Source organism: Macrobrachium nipponense, chromosome 35, assembly GCF_015104395.2.
Source record: "Macrobrachium nipponense isolate FS-2020 chromosome 35, ASM1510439v2, whole genome shotgun sequence".
Taxonomy (NCBI): domain Eukaryota; kingdom Metazoa; phylum Arthropoda; class Malacostraca; order Decapoda; family Palaemonidae; genus Macrobrachium; species Macrobrachium nipponense.
This window is the reverse complement of record NC_061096.1, coordinates 50,444,251-50,461,400: the sequence shown is the minus strand read 5'-3', so window position 1 is coordinate 50,461,400 and position 17,150 is coordinate 50,444,251. Positions and strand designations below refer to the sequence as shown.

Genomic DNA, 17,150 nt, shown 5'->3' with positions numbered 1-17,150 from the left:
GATCTATGGAAGAGCCTAAAAAGGTCTGAAAAAGGTCTTTTGCGTTGAGTTAAAGATACAGGAATTTTAGGAGAGGATATTTAGGATTTATTTATTAAGATGAAAATGTGAAAAATAAATTATGTTTGTATTAAACAGTACAGATAAATTATTTCTAATGAAATATTATGTATTTATTCTAATTTTCTTTGATGAAACAAGGCTTTATTTGACCATAGATCTTAGCATGTTTTGATTTATGCTAAAAGTTAGGAATATAATATTTACAACTTATGCGTGAGGGGAAAAATCTTGCACATGTTCCAGTAAGCAGAAGGTCAGATCACGCCTTGTTTACTGTTTTTCTTTCAGAGAGGAAAATTCTTGCCCAAACGAGCTACCCACTTTCTAGAACTTAATTGAAAGGCGGCCATCTGGCAAGATGGAATTTTAGTCAATAATATTTTTTCGGACCAATCGCAGTTTCTTTGTACATTGGCAATCTAATTATGATGAAAAAAATTGTATACTGGAAAAGTAGAAAAACTGAAGTAAAAGTAACATTGACTGCTTCTCTCTTTTCAGAGGATCTCGTATACTAGAAACTATAAAAACTGAAGTAAATGTAATATTGACTATTTCTCTCTTTTCAGAGGATCTCGTATACTAGAAAAACTAGAAAAACTGAAGTAAAAGTAACATTGACTATTTGTCTCTTTTCAGAGGATTCTCGTTCACACTGGAAAAAACTAAAAGAAAAACGAAGTAAAAGTAACATTGACTATTTCTTCTCTTTCAGACGGAGTTGTAAACTTCTGGACCATCGCAGTGGTTGCTGTTGGGACAAGTTTCTTTTTGACGGTGGCCATCTCCCTCTACCTGATATGGTGAGTGAATTTCATTGGTATTATTAACATTCTTATTCTTATGCCATTTTTGTTACCTTGATAGAAAGTCTCCGTAGGGGGTTAATGCCGTCAGTGCACCTCATTCGGGGCAATGTAGGCATTACTTGAAGTCATTGCAGCGTCTCTTCGGCCCCTAGCTGCAACTACTTTCATTCCTCTTACTGTACCTCCGTTCAAATTCTCTTTCTTTCATCTTACTGTCCACCCTCTCCTAACAATTGTTTCATAGTGGCAACTGCGAGGTTTTCCTCCTGTTACGCCTTTCAGACCTTTTACTGTCAGTTTCCATTTCAGCGCTGAATGACCTCATAGGTCCCGGTGCTTGTCATTTTGCCTAAGCTTTATATTCAACTCGACTTATGCCTTTGCTCTACAGATGGGCAGATTACATTCAACTTAAAGTACTAAATTCCCGACAATAGTTTAATTATGATGTTATTGCTGTCAATATTTAGTTATTTACCCATAAAGGATAATATAGCGCACAATTGTTATATATATATTATATATATATATATATATATACTATATATATATATATATATACATATATATATAGTATATATATTATATATATATATATATATAAATGTATTTATATATATATATTTATATATATAAATGATAATACGAGTATATTTAAATATGCATGCTAAACTACTGTAAGTGTTTTATCGTACATAAGCAGCATATTTTAGTCTCTATCCATACTTAATCACAAACAATTGCGTTGGAGGACAACGAACTCCTTTACGTAGATCAAACAATGAGAATCTTTCACCATTAATATGTGGCAATATGCCCGTCCTGGTTTGTTTCGTTTACGACCTCGACAGTGTTTAGTCGTGAATGATATTATTTACTCCTTTTATCTATATTGGTTTTTGTTCTGCGAATGCCTCACTGAATTATGAAGAGAAACTATTGTTCACATTATGCAGTCCAAAACTCCACAGACAAACCTTTATCCAGACATTGTTCAGATACCTGATAGGGGGTTGAAATATCTAACCCCCAGTACATAATTACTGTCATCGACTCCGACCAGCAATTAAGAAGGAATGCGGAGAGGGGTCCCTCCATTCCCTCCCCCGCTCTCCCCCCTCCCCCTGCCCGTATAAATAGTAATTAAGTCTCAGAATAAAAACGTTATTATATTTGCATTCCAAGTTTCTCCGTAGTTGTCATAACTTGATGACATTGCTTGTCAGGAAATTCAGTTTTAACACCTGCTGATCGAATGATCAAAGTTCAGTGTATTTGATTTTATAACAAAATGCATTTAACTGGCTTTGTTTGTTTGTTTGGTGATTTTACGTTGCATGGAACCAGTGGTTATTCAGCAACGGGACCAAACGGCTTTACGTGACTTCCGAACCATGTCGCTCTAGAGTGAGCTTCTATCACCAAAAATACACATCTCTCACTCCTCAATGGAATGCCCGAGAATCGAACACGCGGTCACTGAGGTGGCAGGCCAAGACCATACCGGTCACGCCACTAAGGCGCTGACACACTGGCGTACTTACCTGAAGTTGTAAAGCGTAATTGTCTTTTAAAAAGAGGCCTTTCTTTGACGCCGTAAATTTGAAGTACGATGTCATTACTTAATGAGTTAATATCACTAAAATTCAAAACAGCACCTAAGTCGTTTGTGGGGAACACCAACAACCCGAGAGATTTTAGACTCAAGACCTTTTCATGCGATTTTCCCCATAGTGTGAATAAGCCTTGCCATTTACATGGAAAGAGGGTTTCTCTTATTACCTCCGCCGACATATTCGGAGGTAGATTTGCATGTTCGCTTCTGTGCGGTGGCAAGATATCTCTAGAATGGGAGGATAGACCTTGACGAAGCTTTTTGCACGAATTTATTATGTAAGGCCGGCTACATATTTCCGGTATCCAGGGACACTTGATCACAATAACCTCAGCTATTTGCATAAAGAGAGATACACCTATAGATATTTATAGAGCGAACTTCGTAATCGAAAGATCAAAGCATTAGTTTAAACGTCATGTTTAAGTATTATTTCAACGGTGACGAGGAAGATACAGGGCTTGGCAGAGGTAAAATTTTTGGCGAGTGTTCCTGTTTGCTCTGCACACATGGAAATCATGATATGCGTAATAACTTAATGGTTTTTTGAAATGAAGAAAATCTGGAATTTTTAATTTTTTTTTTACTGCCATTTACACCCACTTACTAATTTTGTGAATTGTTCTGCGAGAATCAGTCGAACTTGTTTCTCTTGCTACAGCATTTTTTTTTGTATTACTCGTTAGCATAAGATTCCGGTCATTTTCAGGAGAAAACCCAAGGTTGGCTATGTCCTGAGCAATTCTCTCTACCACCTAGACAAACGTCAGCCTCTTATGCCTTAGATTATTATGTTTTTTTCATTAAATAGAAGGTAGAATATAGAATTTAGGCCAAGCGCTGGGACCTGTTAGGTTGTTCAGCGCTGAAAGGACAATTACCAGTGAGAAGGTTTGAAAGGTCTAACAGGAGGAAAACCAAACCTCGCAGTTGCATTACGAATCAATTGTTAGGAACGGGTGGGCAGCAAGAAGGAAGGAAGAGAATATGAACAGACGTACAGTAAAAGGATTGAAAGGGGTTACAGCTAGGGGCTGAAGGGAAGCTGAAAAGACCCTTCAGTAATGCTTACAGTGCGTTACGTGAGATGCACTGACGGAACTATATACCTCCCTACGAGGATTCTTTTGTTTTTACTAGAAAAACGGTTTGGATAATGAGAAAGCCGGATTGTCCTAAATATATTACAATAAATAATACAAAAAGTTTCTGTAATTCACAGTAGTTTAGCTTGTACTAGCCTAGTGTTTGTAGACGCATGTGTTGTAAGCTAAGTCTACCCAGAAACATTTCAGTTCTTTCTTCCCTCCTTCGTCGTCACCGGAGTCCATTAAATGCTCTTCTTCCTCTTCCCACAGCAAAACGAGACTGGAGCGCCCCCTCCCAGTTCGACATCGTCGGACAGTCCGCCACATCAGCCAGGGGCCCGATGCCCTGCACCCTAGTCACCCTTACTTCATCCAGAGCTCTCCTCACTCTCAACTCCAGCACCTGCATCACCAATACAACTCCGCCACAACTTCCCTCCACTTCATGGACCCCAACTGCACCTCCCACCATCCGAATTTGGATGATGATGACGACGATTGAAAGGTTACCTATTTTAAAAGGAGTCAATGTGTACCTGTCCCTCCTCCTTCTCCTCGTTTGTATGGTAATGGATGTCTTCTGGAGAACGTGCTTCTATGGCGTCTTGTAAATTTGTCGTAGATGGTCAGCTTCCAGGTTTTATTGGGGGGGTCGTTTTTCCCAAAACTGGACCCTTTCTTCTATAAATGTCATTGCATAATTTATATAGGTATATATAAGATGAAATACTTGAAAATGTTATTTTAATTATATTATTAAGAAAAAATTGGGCAGGCGGTCTATGCCCTTCAACCCGATTAGATGTTATTCAAAGTACTGACTTTGGTTAACAGAATTGTACTTATAATGTTGAAAGTTTCCATAGAAAATCAAGAATAATTCTTCAGTTTTATCGATTGATTCATTTGTTATTTATTACTTTGAAAGTACAGTTCAATGAAAAGGATAGTCACTGAAAATACGAACTTCCAGATTTTTTTTTTTTTTTTGTGGGGGGGGTCGGTCGTTCGACCCCCCTAGCCCCCATCCCCCGCCCTCGGTACGGGCCTGGCTTCTTTTACGAAGTCGTCGTCTGAGGTAATGTCCCTTGCTTTCTCAACAGGAAATCTACTGCTTCAAATGATCCTAAAAGCTACTTGTCTACACAATTCAGAATTAATGCCAGTACACGCCGGGGTATTTTCGTAACTTTTCTACTTTGCAGGAATCAAGTAACTATGAAATAGATGGTGTAGTTAACCCACGTCATTCTTCCTTGTCTTTCGCTTTCTTTACAAAAAGGGGGAGAAAATATATTGAATACCGACACGGGTATTCAAAAAATTGGTGGCCGTTAATAAAGTCACAATTTTGGCTAGGAAAAAAAGTCACATTAATTTACAGTCTTTTGTTTATTTTTTACGGTAATCCCCGACGGGCTTGTACTACGCAAAGGTGGATACATGCCGGGTTAAACTTACCCTGGGTTTTAATACCCAGGAAAAATTAATGTGACCTTTTCTTCTTTTACCTGTGACTAATTTTACCTGGATTCGAGAATTTAACCCTCATGTTTTCTTGTAGCCACAGCATTGAAAGTTTGACAAAATGGTTAGCAATTTTAGTTGGGACCCTAATGAAGATGATCGATTTTGTATTATGGTTATTTTCTTCATGCGTATGTTTTTCTTTTACTTGATTTAAAATTCATAATATTTCTTGTTTCGTTGAGTTACCTTCCGCTTTTCAAATGAAAACTTAACGATTTTATTTACTCGCTTTGTTTTTTCCAAAAAAAAAGTGTAGAGAAAAATTAATACTTATATAAAAATAAAATGCTTACGAGAAATCAAGAAAGGCCTAAAATATGTTTAAAACTGGTGACCAAAAATAGAAAAAAAGCCTCACATATATTTTTTGTTACAGTAGCAATTTGAACTTACTGTATGCATTACTGAATGAGACTAATTTGTCCTGAGACACTGGATTTACGTATGTACGTTCATTACAATGATTCTATTTTAATACCGATATTTTTAACGTCAAGTTCAAGGCACTTAATGACAGGAAATAATTTCTCACCCATGAAATAAAGTAAGCTTTCTAAAGTTGTATTTTCTTTAGCAAGAGGGTTTCTATGAGGTTCCCAGAGATAACCGATTACTTACGAACTAGGCTAATGTCCTTAACCTTACCTAGATGATACAGCAGCACACTCCAAGGAAAAGGTAATCTAACTCTACCCCCGGGGGCACAGAATTCAATCTAACAGGGGATAAGCCAGGGAGCGTCTCTCCCCCTAGCTTTTCCCTATTAATAGACATGAATCATAATAATACTATAATAGATTCACATCAACCGTGCATCCTGAATGGCTGTTGATAAGCCAGTCACAGGGTTGGAAACTCTCAGTCTCTCGAGAGAGTTCGCATAGGCAGGATGTATGTTCCACCTCTCCTGAAGGATATGGCTTTCAAAAGTATCCCTCGGGAGAGGTGGAGTATACATACTACCTATGTGAACTTTCGAGAGAGACTGAGAGTTTTCAGCCCTGTCATTGGCTTATCAACAGCCAGTCAGGAGCGTCGTAAAGGACTGGCCTAGACATCAGATGGACGGTTGATGTGAATCTACTATAGTTTTGAGTAGCCGGGTTAGGAAGTGTCTGCTCCGGTTTGACTGGATGACGGATCCCTTCAAATTTTCTGAAGTACCAGACCCAGTGCTTCCATCTAATTTTATTTTCACATTACGGCTGCACGTGAACGTCGGGTAATGTTGAGGGAATTAGTAAGAGTTTTGGAGAGGTAATTCGTTTGACATAATTTGAAATATTATTGGAGAGGGAAAACTTTATATGAAAATTATTTGACCAAACTTGAGGTATTATCATGGTGGTTTCCTGTATGTCGTTATGTGAAAGCGACATACTTCAGTAAATGTTATTTTTTAATAAATGTGTTTTATTTTTTCCTACAGAAATCATATTTTACAGTGGTATGGAACTTCACAAATTCAATGGATTTTAAAATTCTCGTCATCTCGTATTTCTGCCTTCCCCTCTCGTTTAATTTCCTTACAAAGGTTTTTAGACTTTAGGGGACACTAAATTAAACTATTAAAAAAACAAGCATATAATATATAAAGTAAAAAATAAGGAGATAAATTATATGCCTCGTCTCGTTATTTCAAGAAGATGCTTAATCGAAATAACAATGAATCAAAGGACGGTAAATTCTCGTGTATTTTGTGCTGTTTTTTGACAGAGTGAAGTAGGAGTTGATACATTATCCCGTGAAAATCCAAGTTCTATGAAAATTTCTTTACTTGAAAGGTTTTAATACCGAAGTCCAAGAAAGTCAAATGTACGAAGAGGTAACGCAGTGACCGCCTGAGTATTCGGGATTTCGAACAACGAACAAAAGAGTGGAGAATTTATGTTAAAAAAGGAACACTGATATAAGAAAACTGTTTCCACAACTATTGTAATAAGTAACCGTACTAAAGGTCTCTTGTTTCATGCAGTCCCCCTATTTATGAGAATAAGTACAGACTATATTAAGCTATAATGAGCTTTTACTATGCCTTCTTGATTCGTGATAAGCTGGATGAAACTGAAAGAGAAAGAAGAAAAACTCCATTAAAACGGAAGCTTTTTAGGAAAGAGACGAAATCGTCAAGATGTGTCAAGGTAAGCAGAGTAGAGTCAGAGAAGTATTTTTAACCCAATTACTCAGCTTAAGCTGTCAACAGATAAAGCCCTTTTGAAAAGCTCTTAATTGCCGATGGTCGTCATGTATTTTTCTAAACAATGCAGAGGCTTTGTTCATTTATAGTCGGTGTACACTGTACTAGTTTTAGCTGGATTTGCTCTAGGTAATTTAGAGGGAGGGGGATAGTGCCGTCAGTGCACCTTACGCAGTGCACTGTAGGTATTAAAAGTTTCTTTCCAGCATCCCTTCGGCCCCCAGTTGCAACCTTTCACTCCTTTTACTGCACCTCCATTCAAAGCCTCTTTCTTCCATCTTGCTATCACCCTTTCCTAACAATTGCTTTATAGTGCAACTGCGAGATTTTCCATCTGTTACACCTTCCAAACCTTTCTACTCTCACTTCCAATTTCAGCGATGAATGGCCACATAAGTTCCAGTGCTTGGCCTTTGGCCTAAATTCTATATTCCATAACATTCCGTAGGAGTGAGGTCGTTCCGTTAGAATTGCTCTCGCTATGATTGTTATAGCTAAGGCTAGGCTCACACGTACCACTCATTTGCTGTTATTTTGCAGTTATTGAGTGGTTTTGCTGTCGCCTGAAAGAAACCACTGTATAGTGGTCGATTGGAGTTCGTGATAACACAGACGAACGCAGGCACTCAAGGTTGTTATCAAGATGGATTCTGAAGTAGTTCTGCAAAGGATTCACTGTCGGCAGCCGCTGGTTTTTACTTCTGACTGTGCGAGTTGTGGTCAACCACACATGGTTACATTACAGTTTTGTGGCTGATACCATACACTCATTGCTTTAAAAACCGTTTTCGATATGAAGAACCAACTGTCAACACTATAACCATCAGTTTGTGTTGCCGCAAATTCCACACAGAGTGAGGAATGGTCGCTTAAGCAACAAATACTAACTCACCAAGTTTTTTATTTCTGCCTGTGGGTAACGTTTTCTTTATTGTTTTAGAGTAATACTCAAAGAAAATGATGGGGCTACTATCACAAGATGAAAAAAAAATACACATATGTTTTTTGTTAATCTTTTACTCTCATACTGAAGATTTTATAACTTAATGAATTTATGGAGTCGATTTCACTATTAGTGGTAAATCAGTATTGACAGATGATTACCTATAGTTTATTACATAAAGATATGTCTTCAACATATGTGAAGATTCATTCTAATTAAAAAAAAGTTATTGTTATGTAGTTGGGAGAGAATATGGAAAGACCAAAAGTTATTATGAAATATATTTCATACATAAATACGAAAGCAGACACAATATGATTAATTCAATTAACAAATATGTCAAAGGCCAATAACAAAGATATATATAACATATATATAATATAATATATATATAAATTATATATATATATATATATTCATATATCATCTAACCTATATATCTATATATATATATATATATTAATATATAATTATTATATATGTATATATATATATACATATATATATATATATATATATATATATATATATATATCTATACACCATATTCTATACACCATATTATCATTTAATGTTAGCAAGGATGTCAAACATTGTAGGAATAGGTTTAAATCTATAACAACAATCATTGTCCTTCACACCCTCAGACACAACGGTTACTGATTGGAGAGCTGGTATCAACAACCTGTTCCTGGTGACTCTTGATTAAATTCAATTTAATCTTTCTGCAGCTGTGTTTGTAGTCGGTAAAGCCAAGACCTGGAGTGCAAATTGTGAAAAATTATGAAAAACATACATACCCTCGTTATCTATTATGCTACCAAGCTTTATGTAGAACTCAGTTATAGTGCAATCTTTAATATCTTCTGGGATATGCAAAAGTCACGCAGAGTAGGAAGACAGCTCCTCGTCTTACTTTGCAACACCTTTTTTGGGTGCAAGAAGGATGCCATATACCATAAATTGTTGTTGAGGTCAAATTTTTCTTAAGTTGCTGACACATCGTCTACCATTACCTTATCCTGCTTATACTCATCCATTTGCAGAAGACCATGAACCTCTGATCCCAATATCTGATGAAGTGGCATGTGATTTACTTGGATCGAAGGCTACAAGGTCGACCTTGTCCACAACATCACTGCGGCAAAAATATCTTAATAGAGTCTTGTAAAGCTGAATAATATGTTCATGAAGCAAATGAATGGTTGGAGCGTCTTGCTGAAACATAAGATTGAGTCTGTTAAATTTAGGAAGAATGAAATTGAAAAAGTTTAGGTATAGAAAGACGGATGGATCCCTTAAATTTTGAACAATGAATTCAACTGATTTTAGTCTTTCCTGCGCCTCAATTTTAGAAAAATAGAGCTTCAAAGCACTCCATTGTTCGACTACACGTTCAACTGCTGCGTGCAACGATAACCATCGTGTAGCACATGGATGTAAAATTTTGTGTGGCTTTAGGTCAAGAAATGTTGGGCAAGTTTCAGTTCATGCTTCCGTTTTGCACTATGAGCAAAGTGTGTATAAATATTTACCAATGCCTTGGTAAATATTTGACTGCTTCTGATGCACATAAATCAACACTATGACAAATACATTTGAAAATAGCTATCCCTGGAAATTCCTCCCTTAACCTACTGCTAATTGAATTGTTACCTCCCATAATATTCGCTGCTCCATCAGCAGCGAAGCCAACAAAATTTTCTAAAGGTATGTTATAGGACTGCAAGGTGTTCATGATCAATCTAAACAAGTTCTTCCTTGTTGATCCTGCCATTTCGTCATTTTCGTCATACATATTGATGAGTTGCAGAGTGCCTGTCTTGAAAGTTTTCATGCCTTTGTAAAAAAATTTGACAACTATTGTCAGACATTTCGTCGTGCTAACGTCAGTACTTTCGTCAATGATAAGGGAAAATTTGTTTTCTCTTAGTCTACTGTCATACACATACCTAGCGCTTTTGTTAACTCTGGGCATTTTGTTTTTTTCATGCACATTGCTTGAGCAATGTCGGAGTCAGGGAACATAGCCTTACATAGATTTACCATGTGGTCGACGATTGTGAATGGCAAATTATGTTCACAGATGAAGCATACCATCAAAATCATTGCTAAAGCAACACTCCCGCCATGCTGTAAAGGAACTCCATTGTCCTCTTGCTCCATCTGCTCTCTCCGTTGTGTAAGAGCTTCTTCATTTGCAGCATGAACCTGTGTGCGCTATTAATGAAAATCAATAAAACATCAATATGGATGAGGTAAAAATCGGTAATAACAAACATTGTGTATAAAATCCAAGAAATAACAGCAATAATAAATACCAAGATTATATTGCAACCTCCCTCAAGAATGCATACAAACTGCACAAAAATTGTGCATCATATTTTAATTTTATGGATTTTGTAAACCAGTATGATTTTGGAATATACAGTGCCTTATGTCGCTTGAATAGTTGTTAATTAAGTCAGCATTGAATTCCTTGTGACAAGCACTGCATTTAGCTTTAGTTTCATCATCTTCAACTCGAGGTAGCCAGGGTTTGAATTCCTCTTTGGTTAGCCATTCGTCCCGAAGTTTCCTTTTAGCTGCCATGCCAACCTATCATTAGATATTGTTTTCCAAGAAAATCCGAACACGCTTTATTACTTCTCTCTCTTTCTCCTTCAACCAACTATAACATTCTTGATTCTGATTTAATAGAAAGCTTCGATGATTTGCAGACGACGCAATACGAGGAAAATGGATATACATAGGTATTTATATCAACGAAATGAGTTATTTTTGACATATTTATCATATATTCATTTTCAGTAAAAAAAAACACTTAGGCTAGAACTAACCTTACACACGAGTAGCGTTGTATTTTGGTTTCAGCAAAATTTTGAAGCGGTTTCAAAGAGCCTCTGGATGGAAGACAAGTGTGTCTTCAAGTGACTTCGATGACTTAGTAAGTTATATCATCAAGTTGTACTATTTCAATTACAGATTTAGGATGCATTAAGCAATACCAAATCTTTGAATATTTTTTTTCTTTAAAGAGGATAATAAAAAATAAGGTATATATGTACATTTTTTATTTATAACTATTATATCTTCATCCTCCAATGATTCAGCATTTCTGTTAATACGTACCTTATATAATTAACAAAATATGGAGTGCAAAATCATTATGGATACTAATGTACTAAGAATATACAGTATGACATTTACACAGGGAATGCAACCTTGATAAGGCATGTGGAATTTTTGAGGAATATCTGTAGAATGTGTCTATGATGTGTCCATATGGCGACAAATTGGCATCTAGAAGCCACACTTCTTGCCAGATATGACTAGAAAACAGCAAAACGGCAACACACCGTCACTGTCACCGTGGTGTTATGTGGTGTTGTTGTGGTATATACGTGTGAACTTAGCCTAAGCCTAACTATGCTCTGTTTTTTTCCATCAGTCCATCCGCCTGTGGTGTTTGCGCATGGTGACACTGCGTCCCGGGCTTTAAATAATATCCTATTTCGAATAATAACGGCGTAATTCACATACAGTAAATTATTAAGACACTTTTCAGTTGCAAATGTACACCCAGATATCCTTTTATTCACCTAAAAGTTACACATAGCGTAACTATTTAAAGCCCGGGACGCAGTGTTACCAAGCGCGACCACCACAGGCAGATGGACAGATGGTTTCAGTGTACTACAAGTGGTTCTCAGCTCTCTTCTTCAAGACATCTCTCGGTGAATGTATACAGATTTGTCCCGTCTAGCTGAGAGAGGTGCCTTCGAAATATAATCCAGTGAGAACTACAAGTCGGATAGATAAAAAAAAATTACTCTATTACAGCCTTATGGAGGTTCCCCGAACTGTGGAATGTCATTCAACGAATACCGCGGTGAAGAAAAGAACGCAAGTCATAGAGAAGAAACCGCAGTTATCAAAAGTTCCTCAATTTGAAATTGCAAGAAGGTGGTACAATTTGCGTTGTTAAATTAATCAAGAAGAGTGGATTAAGTGGCATGGAGATAACTGATGTGATGGTAGAAAGTACGTGAGAATATTTTGAAGGTCTTACTTGTGAGTGGATGAGCAACAAACTCGGTAAGTAAAATTGTTTTAATCGCAGATATTTGAATCGTACATACGACCTAAAACCATTTATTTATATTTGACGTATAGGCCACCCTGTCAACATATTCGAGAGTTTTGGGAGAAAATTAATATGAAATAGCCAATTTCTTTTAATATAATATATGTTTTAGGAAATATACCACCTTATTTTCCTCTCGTTTACTTCAAATCATTCGTTATAAACAATGCTGTAGATGCTGCAACTAGGAGTAGATCTAGGTAACAACTCCGAGCTCGGTATTTCTTTGGAAATTACAGTTTCCTGTAGTATTTGGGTTGCTTGTTAAGAATTTACCGTTATTTTTGGGGGGTCAACTATAATTAACCCCCAGGGGCTAGTACTAAACACGGCGAAATACATTTGATGCCCCAATCCCTAGTGGCTGTCGTATTCGCGGGAACGTTCCTTGCAGTCCGTGCGGAGTTATTGCCTAGAATTAACAAAGTTTAAACTATCACTACGTTATGGAAGCTTTAGAGTAGGGGTTCATAACCTTTTAATGACTCCAGACCACCAATGAGGTACTCAATATAGTTCCATACCCCCTTTGCTCAAGTCTGCTTAAGTCCTTTTTGTTGACAATATAACTTAATATACTTGGTTTAATACTATAGTTATGAATAGCTAGGAATAGAACATGCAAGAAAATCAAAAGCATTTATAGTCTTATTTAGTCATTTATTTACAAAATGTACCCAAGTATAGATTGACACACAAAAATGAAATATATAAAAATATCCATAGATCAAGTCCCATACCCTCAGCATGTGGTTCTCATACACCCAAGGGGTATGGATACCCCCAGTTAAGAACCCCTGCTTTAGAGGGCAAATTTTGTTTTAGTGTACTCACTAATAGATAATTCTAACTAGAGAACGCGTAACCTAGTTTAATATTACTCGACAGTGCAGACTTAGCATAAAGGTAATTTGTTGAACTAGTTCAATCTTAAGCTTTCCAAATATAATTGCAACTAAAAAGGTGCACGATTTAGAGAATCAACACTAATGTAACCCCTGGGTTTGCAGACACAATGCAAGGCCTTTAATTTAGTTAAAATGGTGAATCCGAATTTTATTTTTTTTCTCTTTAGTTTTCTGTTATGAAATTCGTATAGTATCAGGTGTCAATAATATTACAGTAGTTATTATGAATAAACATACAATACTTATTTTACATTTATAGTAATGCATTAATAATTGTCAAATTATGATAGACAGACATTATAACCCTAATAAGGAAAACGAACAGTGACCTCCCAAACATATATCGCGCCTCGTATGTTGTTACGTCTCCCGATGGCATCCCGGTTTATCATGCCCGAGAGGGGCCTTTTGTTCGACGAGTGTCACCCATTTTGACATTTCAATTTGTTTTCTTCGCTTCTGAAGGAATGACGGTACACCACTCTCCTTTATGGAGGTGAGGTGCGGATGTTGAATACGAACGAAAGTGGGGAAAAAAGGTTGATGGCGCTGAGATGAACTGGGTGCGTAGTATAAATGACTTAGGGATAATCGATATTTTAGTTGGGAAAAACTCTCTATCGCGAGAGTATATATAATGTTCTAAGAGGTCCACAATAATGAAAAATGTTGCGAGTTCGTGTATAACTTAAAAAACCCAGGGAAAGGTTCGAAAGCTTTTTGTAAAGGGTTTTTAAATTATACACGAACTGGCGACATTTTTTATTATTGTGAACCTCTTAGAACAAACAAAAATCGATATATTGAGAAGTAGAGAGATACTTAGAGGTGGTCAAATGGTTAGCGCGAGTGAAACTGTGGATCGAAGGACTCTGAGGAAGCTTGGTCATGTTCATTCATTCATTCATTCATTCGTTCGTTCATTCATTTATTCGTTTGGTTTTATGTACAGTAAATTCCAGAAGTGAAGCGACAAATTTCAAAATTGATCGTACTTCTTTAGAAACCCTTGTGGGGTTGCCAGTTAGTATATTTTATTCCAATTATTGTCATCCTCTTTGTCTGATTATAAGTATCAGTGATTAACTGTAGAACCACAGAAGGTATTTTCCCAGTGAATGGTTAATGTTAGTTCAATAATTGTTTATTAAAAGAAAAAAAAATAATCCCCCTCAAAGAAAAAAAAAATTCCCCGTAGAAACATCTGCGGCTCTCAATGTGTGATATCGAGTGTTCACCATAGAGTGGCAGCAGGAACCGAATGCATAAGCATTGGCCTAATGTGAGATGTAAGTTAACTTTCTACTTTTATAGCGTCATATCGAAAGCTATTATGATTTCTTTTGATAAAGCACAAAGAAGTTTAACATCTGATTAAATGAAATATAGATAAGACACAAGTTGGTGTGAAAAAAAGAAAAAGAAATCCAAGTTATATGAGCGTTTAGCATTAGCTACATGGTTAGGCATATTTCAAGAATCAAGGAAATATATTTTCCAGTTTGTTATTTAATAATTTCATCGAATTCCTCAATTGTGCAAGTTTTTGCATGTGGAATTGCGTTCAGGGTCGCATCAAACAAGAATGTTCGTAGGTTTCCACCTTTTTTTTTTTAGTGCATAAGTGGAGACTCTTCTTGTCCCATACGATCTGGAGTGCGCATATGCTTGTTGAGCTATTTGAATTCGAGTATCTCCTGTTTGATGCTCTCTCTCTCTCTCTCTTCTCTCTCTCTCTCTCTCTCTCTCTCTCTCTCAGAGGCCTGTTTTAAGAATCGAGCACTAGGCCTATTGGTCATGCTCGGGTGATTCTTATATATATATATATATATATATATATATATATATAATATATATATATATATATATATACATTATATATATAAATTCCCAAAAACTCATGAATTTCTGTTATACAATAATGCTTGACTGAATCGAACTGATTACTGGTTGCCCGTGGAAATATGAATTTGGGTGATACGCCCACTTACGCAAATTCAGTCTTAAATTTCACGGTTGGAATATGATTAGAAGATTTGAGGTAAAAGGTTGAAGTGAAAAAGTTGGAGTTAGGATTGTGGGTAGAGGTAGAGGTAGAGGGGGGGAGGTGTCTGTCGTCTCCCTACTTAACCAGGTAGTGATTTTACGGGTGTTCTGGTTGCTTGCGACCGTCTTTCTTATTTTTTATATAGCGAGTGTTTCCCAGGTGCAAGGACAGGTCCTGGTATCGGTCCTAATGATTCTATCTCTGCCTAAATAACAGATAGTGGCCCTGCATTGTAAGCCTTGGTATGCCGGGAACTAGGCCTAGTCACCTGAAGGTAGCAGCAGCAGTTAGAGTCTTTCTCGAAGATGGTGTTTTATGCTCGGTTCAAGAAGCTAAAATCAGAACTACCAACCAAACCCAACTTCTCTGTTGAACCTAGGTGCATTCATGGTTGATTATGTTTAATGTTGCGGAGATTTTCCCTTTACATTCTATTGATACTTGCATGGTTTTATTCATCTTTGCTAAAATAATTGATAATACACTATGATATTAAATATTTGTTTCCACATTGCTTGAAATATACATTGGTAATGTTGGTAATCCTGTGTTGAACAAAAATTTCAAATTGTTTCGGTTCTTTAGTTTGACGTAATTACTATACTTTGAAATAATTACTATTACCGTAATTTTTTCTTATGTTTGGTTTAAATATAATAGATTTGATATTTGTGCATCATTTGTTAGCTTTATTTTGCTTGATAAAGCTTTCACTGCAGAATAAAAATAAGTTTTTCAGCCACGTGTTGTAGTTGCCAGTTAGTGATTTTCGAACGAAATCCTCTGAAATTTGTCGCTTAACTTCTGGAACTTACGTACAGTGGGTGCTCAAAATCTCATGCGACATGATTCTTTTTGTATCGTCCAGATTCTCAGACTCAACGTGATGTTGCCAAGTAGTGTTATACTTTTTTTTTCTAATGTCCTACATGTCAAAAAGTTTGTGAATTCACAGCTAGCCCTATTTTCCTTATGATTATATAAATATGGTCCCTTTTATGCATTGGTATAATTCGTAATCTGTGTGATTTGAACTGATTTTCTTTTTTTTACGCTGCTAAGTTCAAAGTGCGGTGTGATAAGGTTAGCTGTGCCATCAATGAAAGCACACTTTACATGCTACTCGGACTGGTCAACATAACTACGTCTGCTGCATTATGACAATAACCTAATAAGCTCAACAGTCATAACAACATTTTCAACGTAGGAATATGAATTAAAACCAGTTTTCTTTGAATGTTGAAGCTTTCGGCTGTGTTTAAGCTGCCTGCATGTTGCAAAATGATTTATAGGCCTAAAACTATAATCTAAGCCTTATGGGATGTAATGTTACTAATGATTTTATTTGTAGAGATTACCTGTTCTTTGAGGAATAAAAGATGATTTTGATTATATGGAGAAGATGACTATTAATCGAAATATCATGAGTATTAATATCAAGGCGTATGGAGCACTTGTTTTTCAACTGGTTTAAAATATTATTTTCTTAAAATCCTTCTCCTCGCTTTTGGTGTATAATTTATTCTTTCATAAGGTAACTTGAAGAACAAGAATGTGTAGATAACCTCATTTGCTTTCTGGCCAGAAATTGTTAATAGAAAGATGTGACTGTTAATTGTAAAGTAAAGAAATCTAACACCTAGGCCTAGGAACAATATCTTGGCTTTGACAAAAGAATAATTGCATAGGCGAATATTTGCTAGTATGCCATAATTTTTTTAAATATTTAAGAATTATAAAAATTAATTATGTATGAAAATCCAAATATTCCTCTAACACATATAAAGTAGGTGTTTTCAAGAT

The 17,150-nt window shown here is 36.3% G+C and overlaps 1 protein-coding gene and 1 pseudogene across 1 annotated transcript; one reads left to right on the top strand and one right to left on the bottom strand.

Annotated features, from left to right (window-relative positions):
* Positions 1-785: 785 nt before the first annotated feature.
* Positions 786-7,096, top strand: LOC135208248 (uncharacterized; the record flags this gene model as incomplete). Its single annotated transcript, XM_064240364.1, is given in 2 exon segments — positions 786-866; positions 3,846-7,096. Coding segments are annotated over 2 exon segments (313 nt in total), but the record flags the coding sequence as incomplete, so codon positions are not given.
* A 2,181-nt stretch (positions 7,097-9,277) lies between these two features.
* Positions 9,278-10,655, bottom strand: LOC135208341 (uncharacterized; annotated as a pseudogene).
* Positions 10,656-17,150: the final 6,495 nt, after the last annotated feature.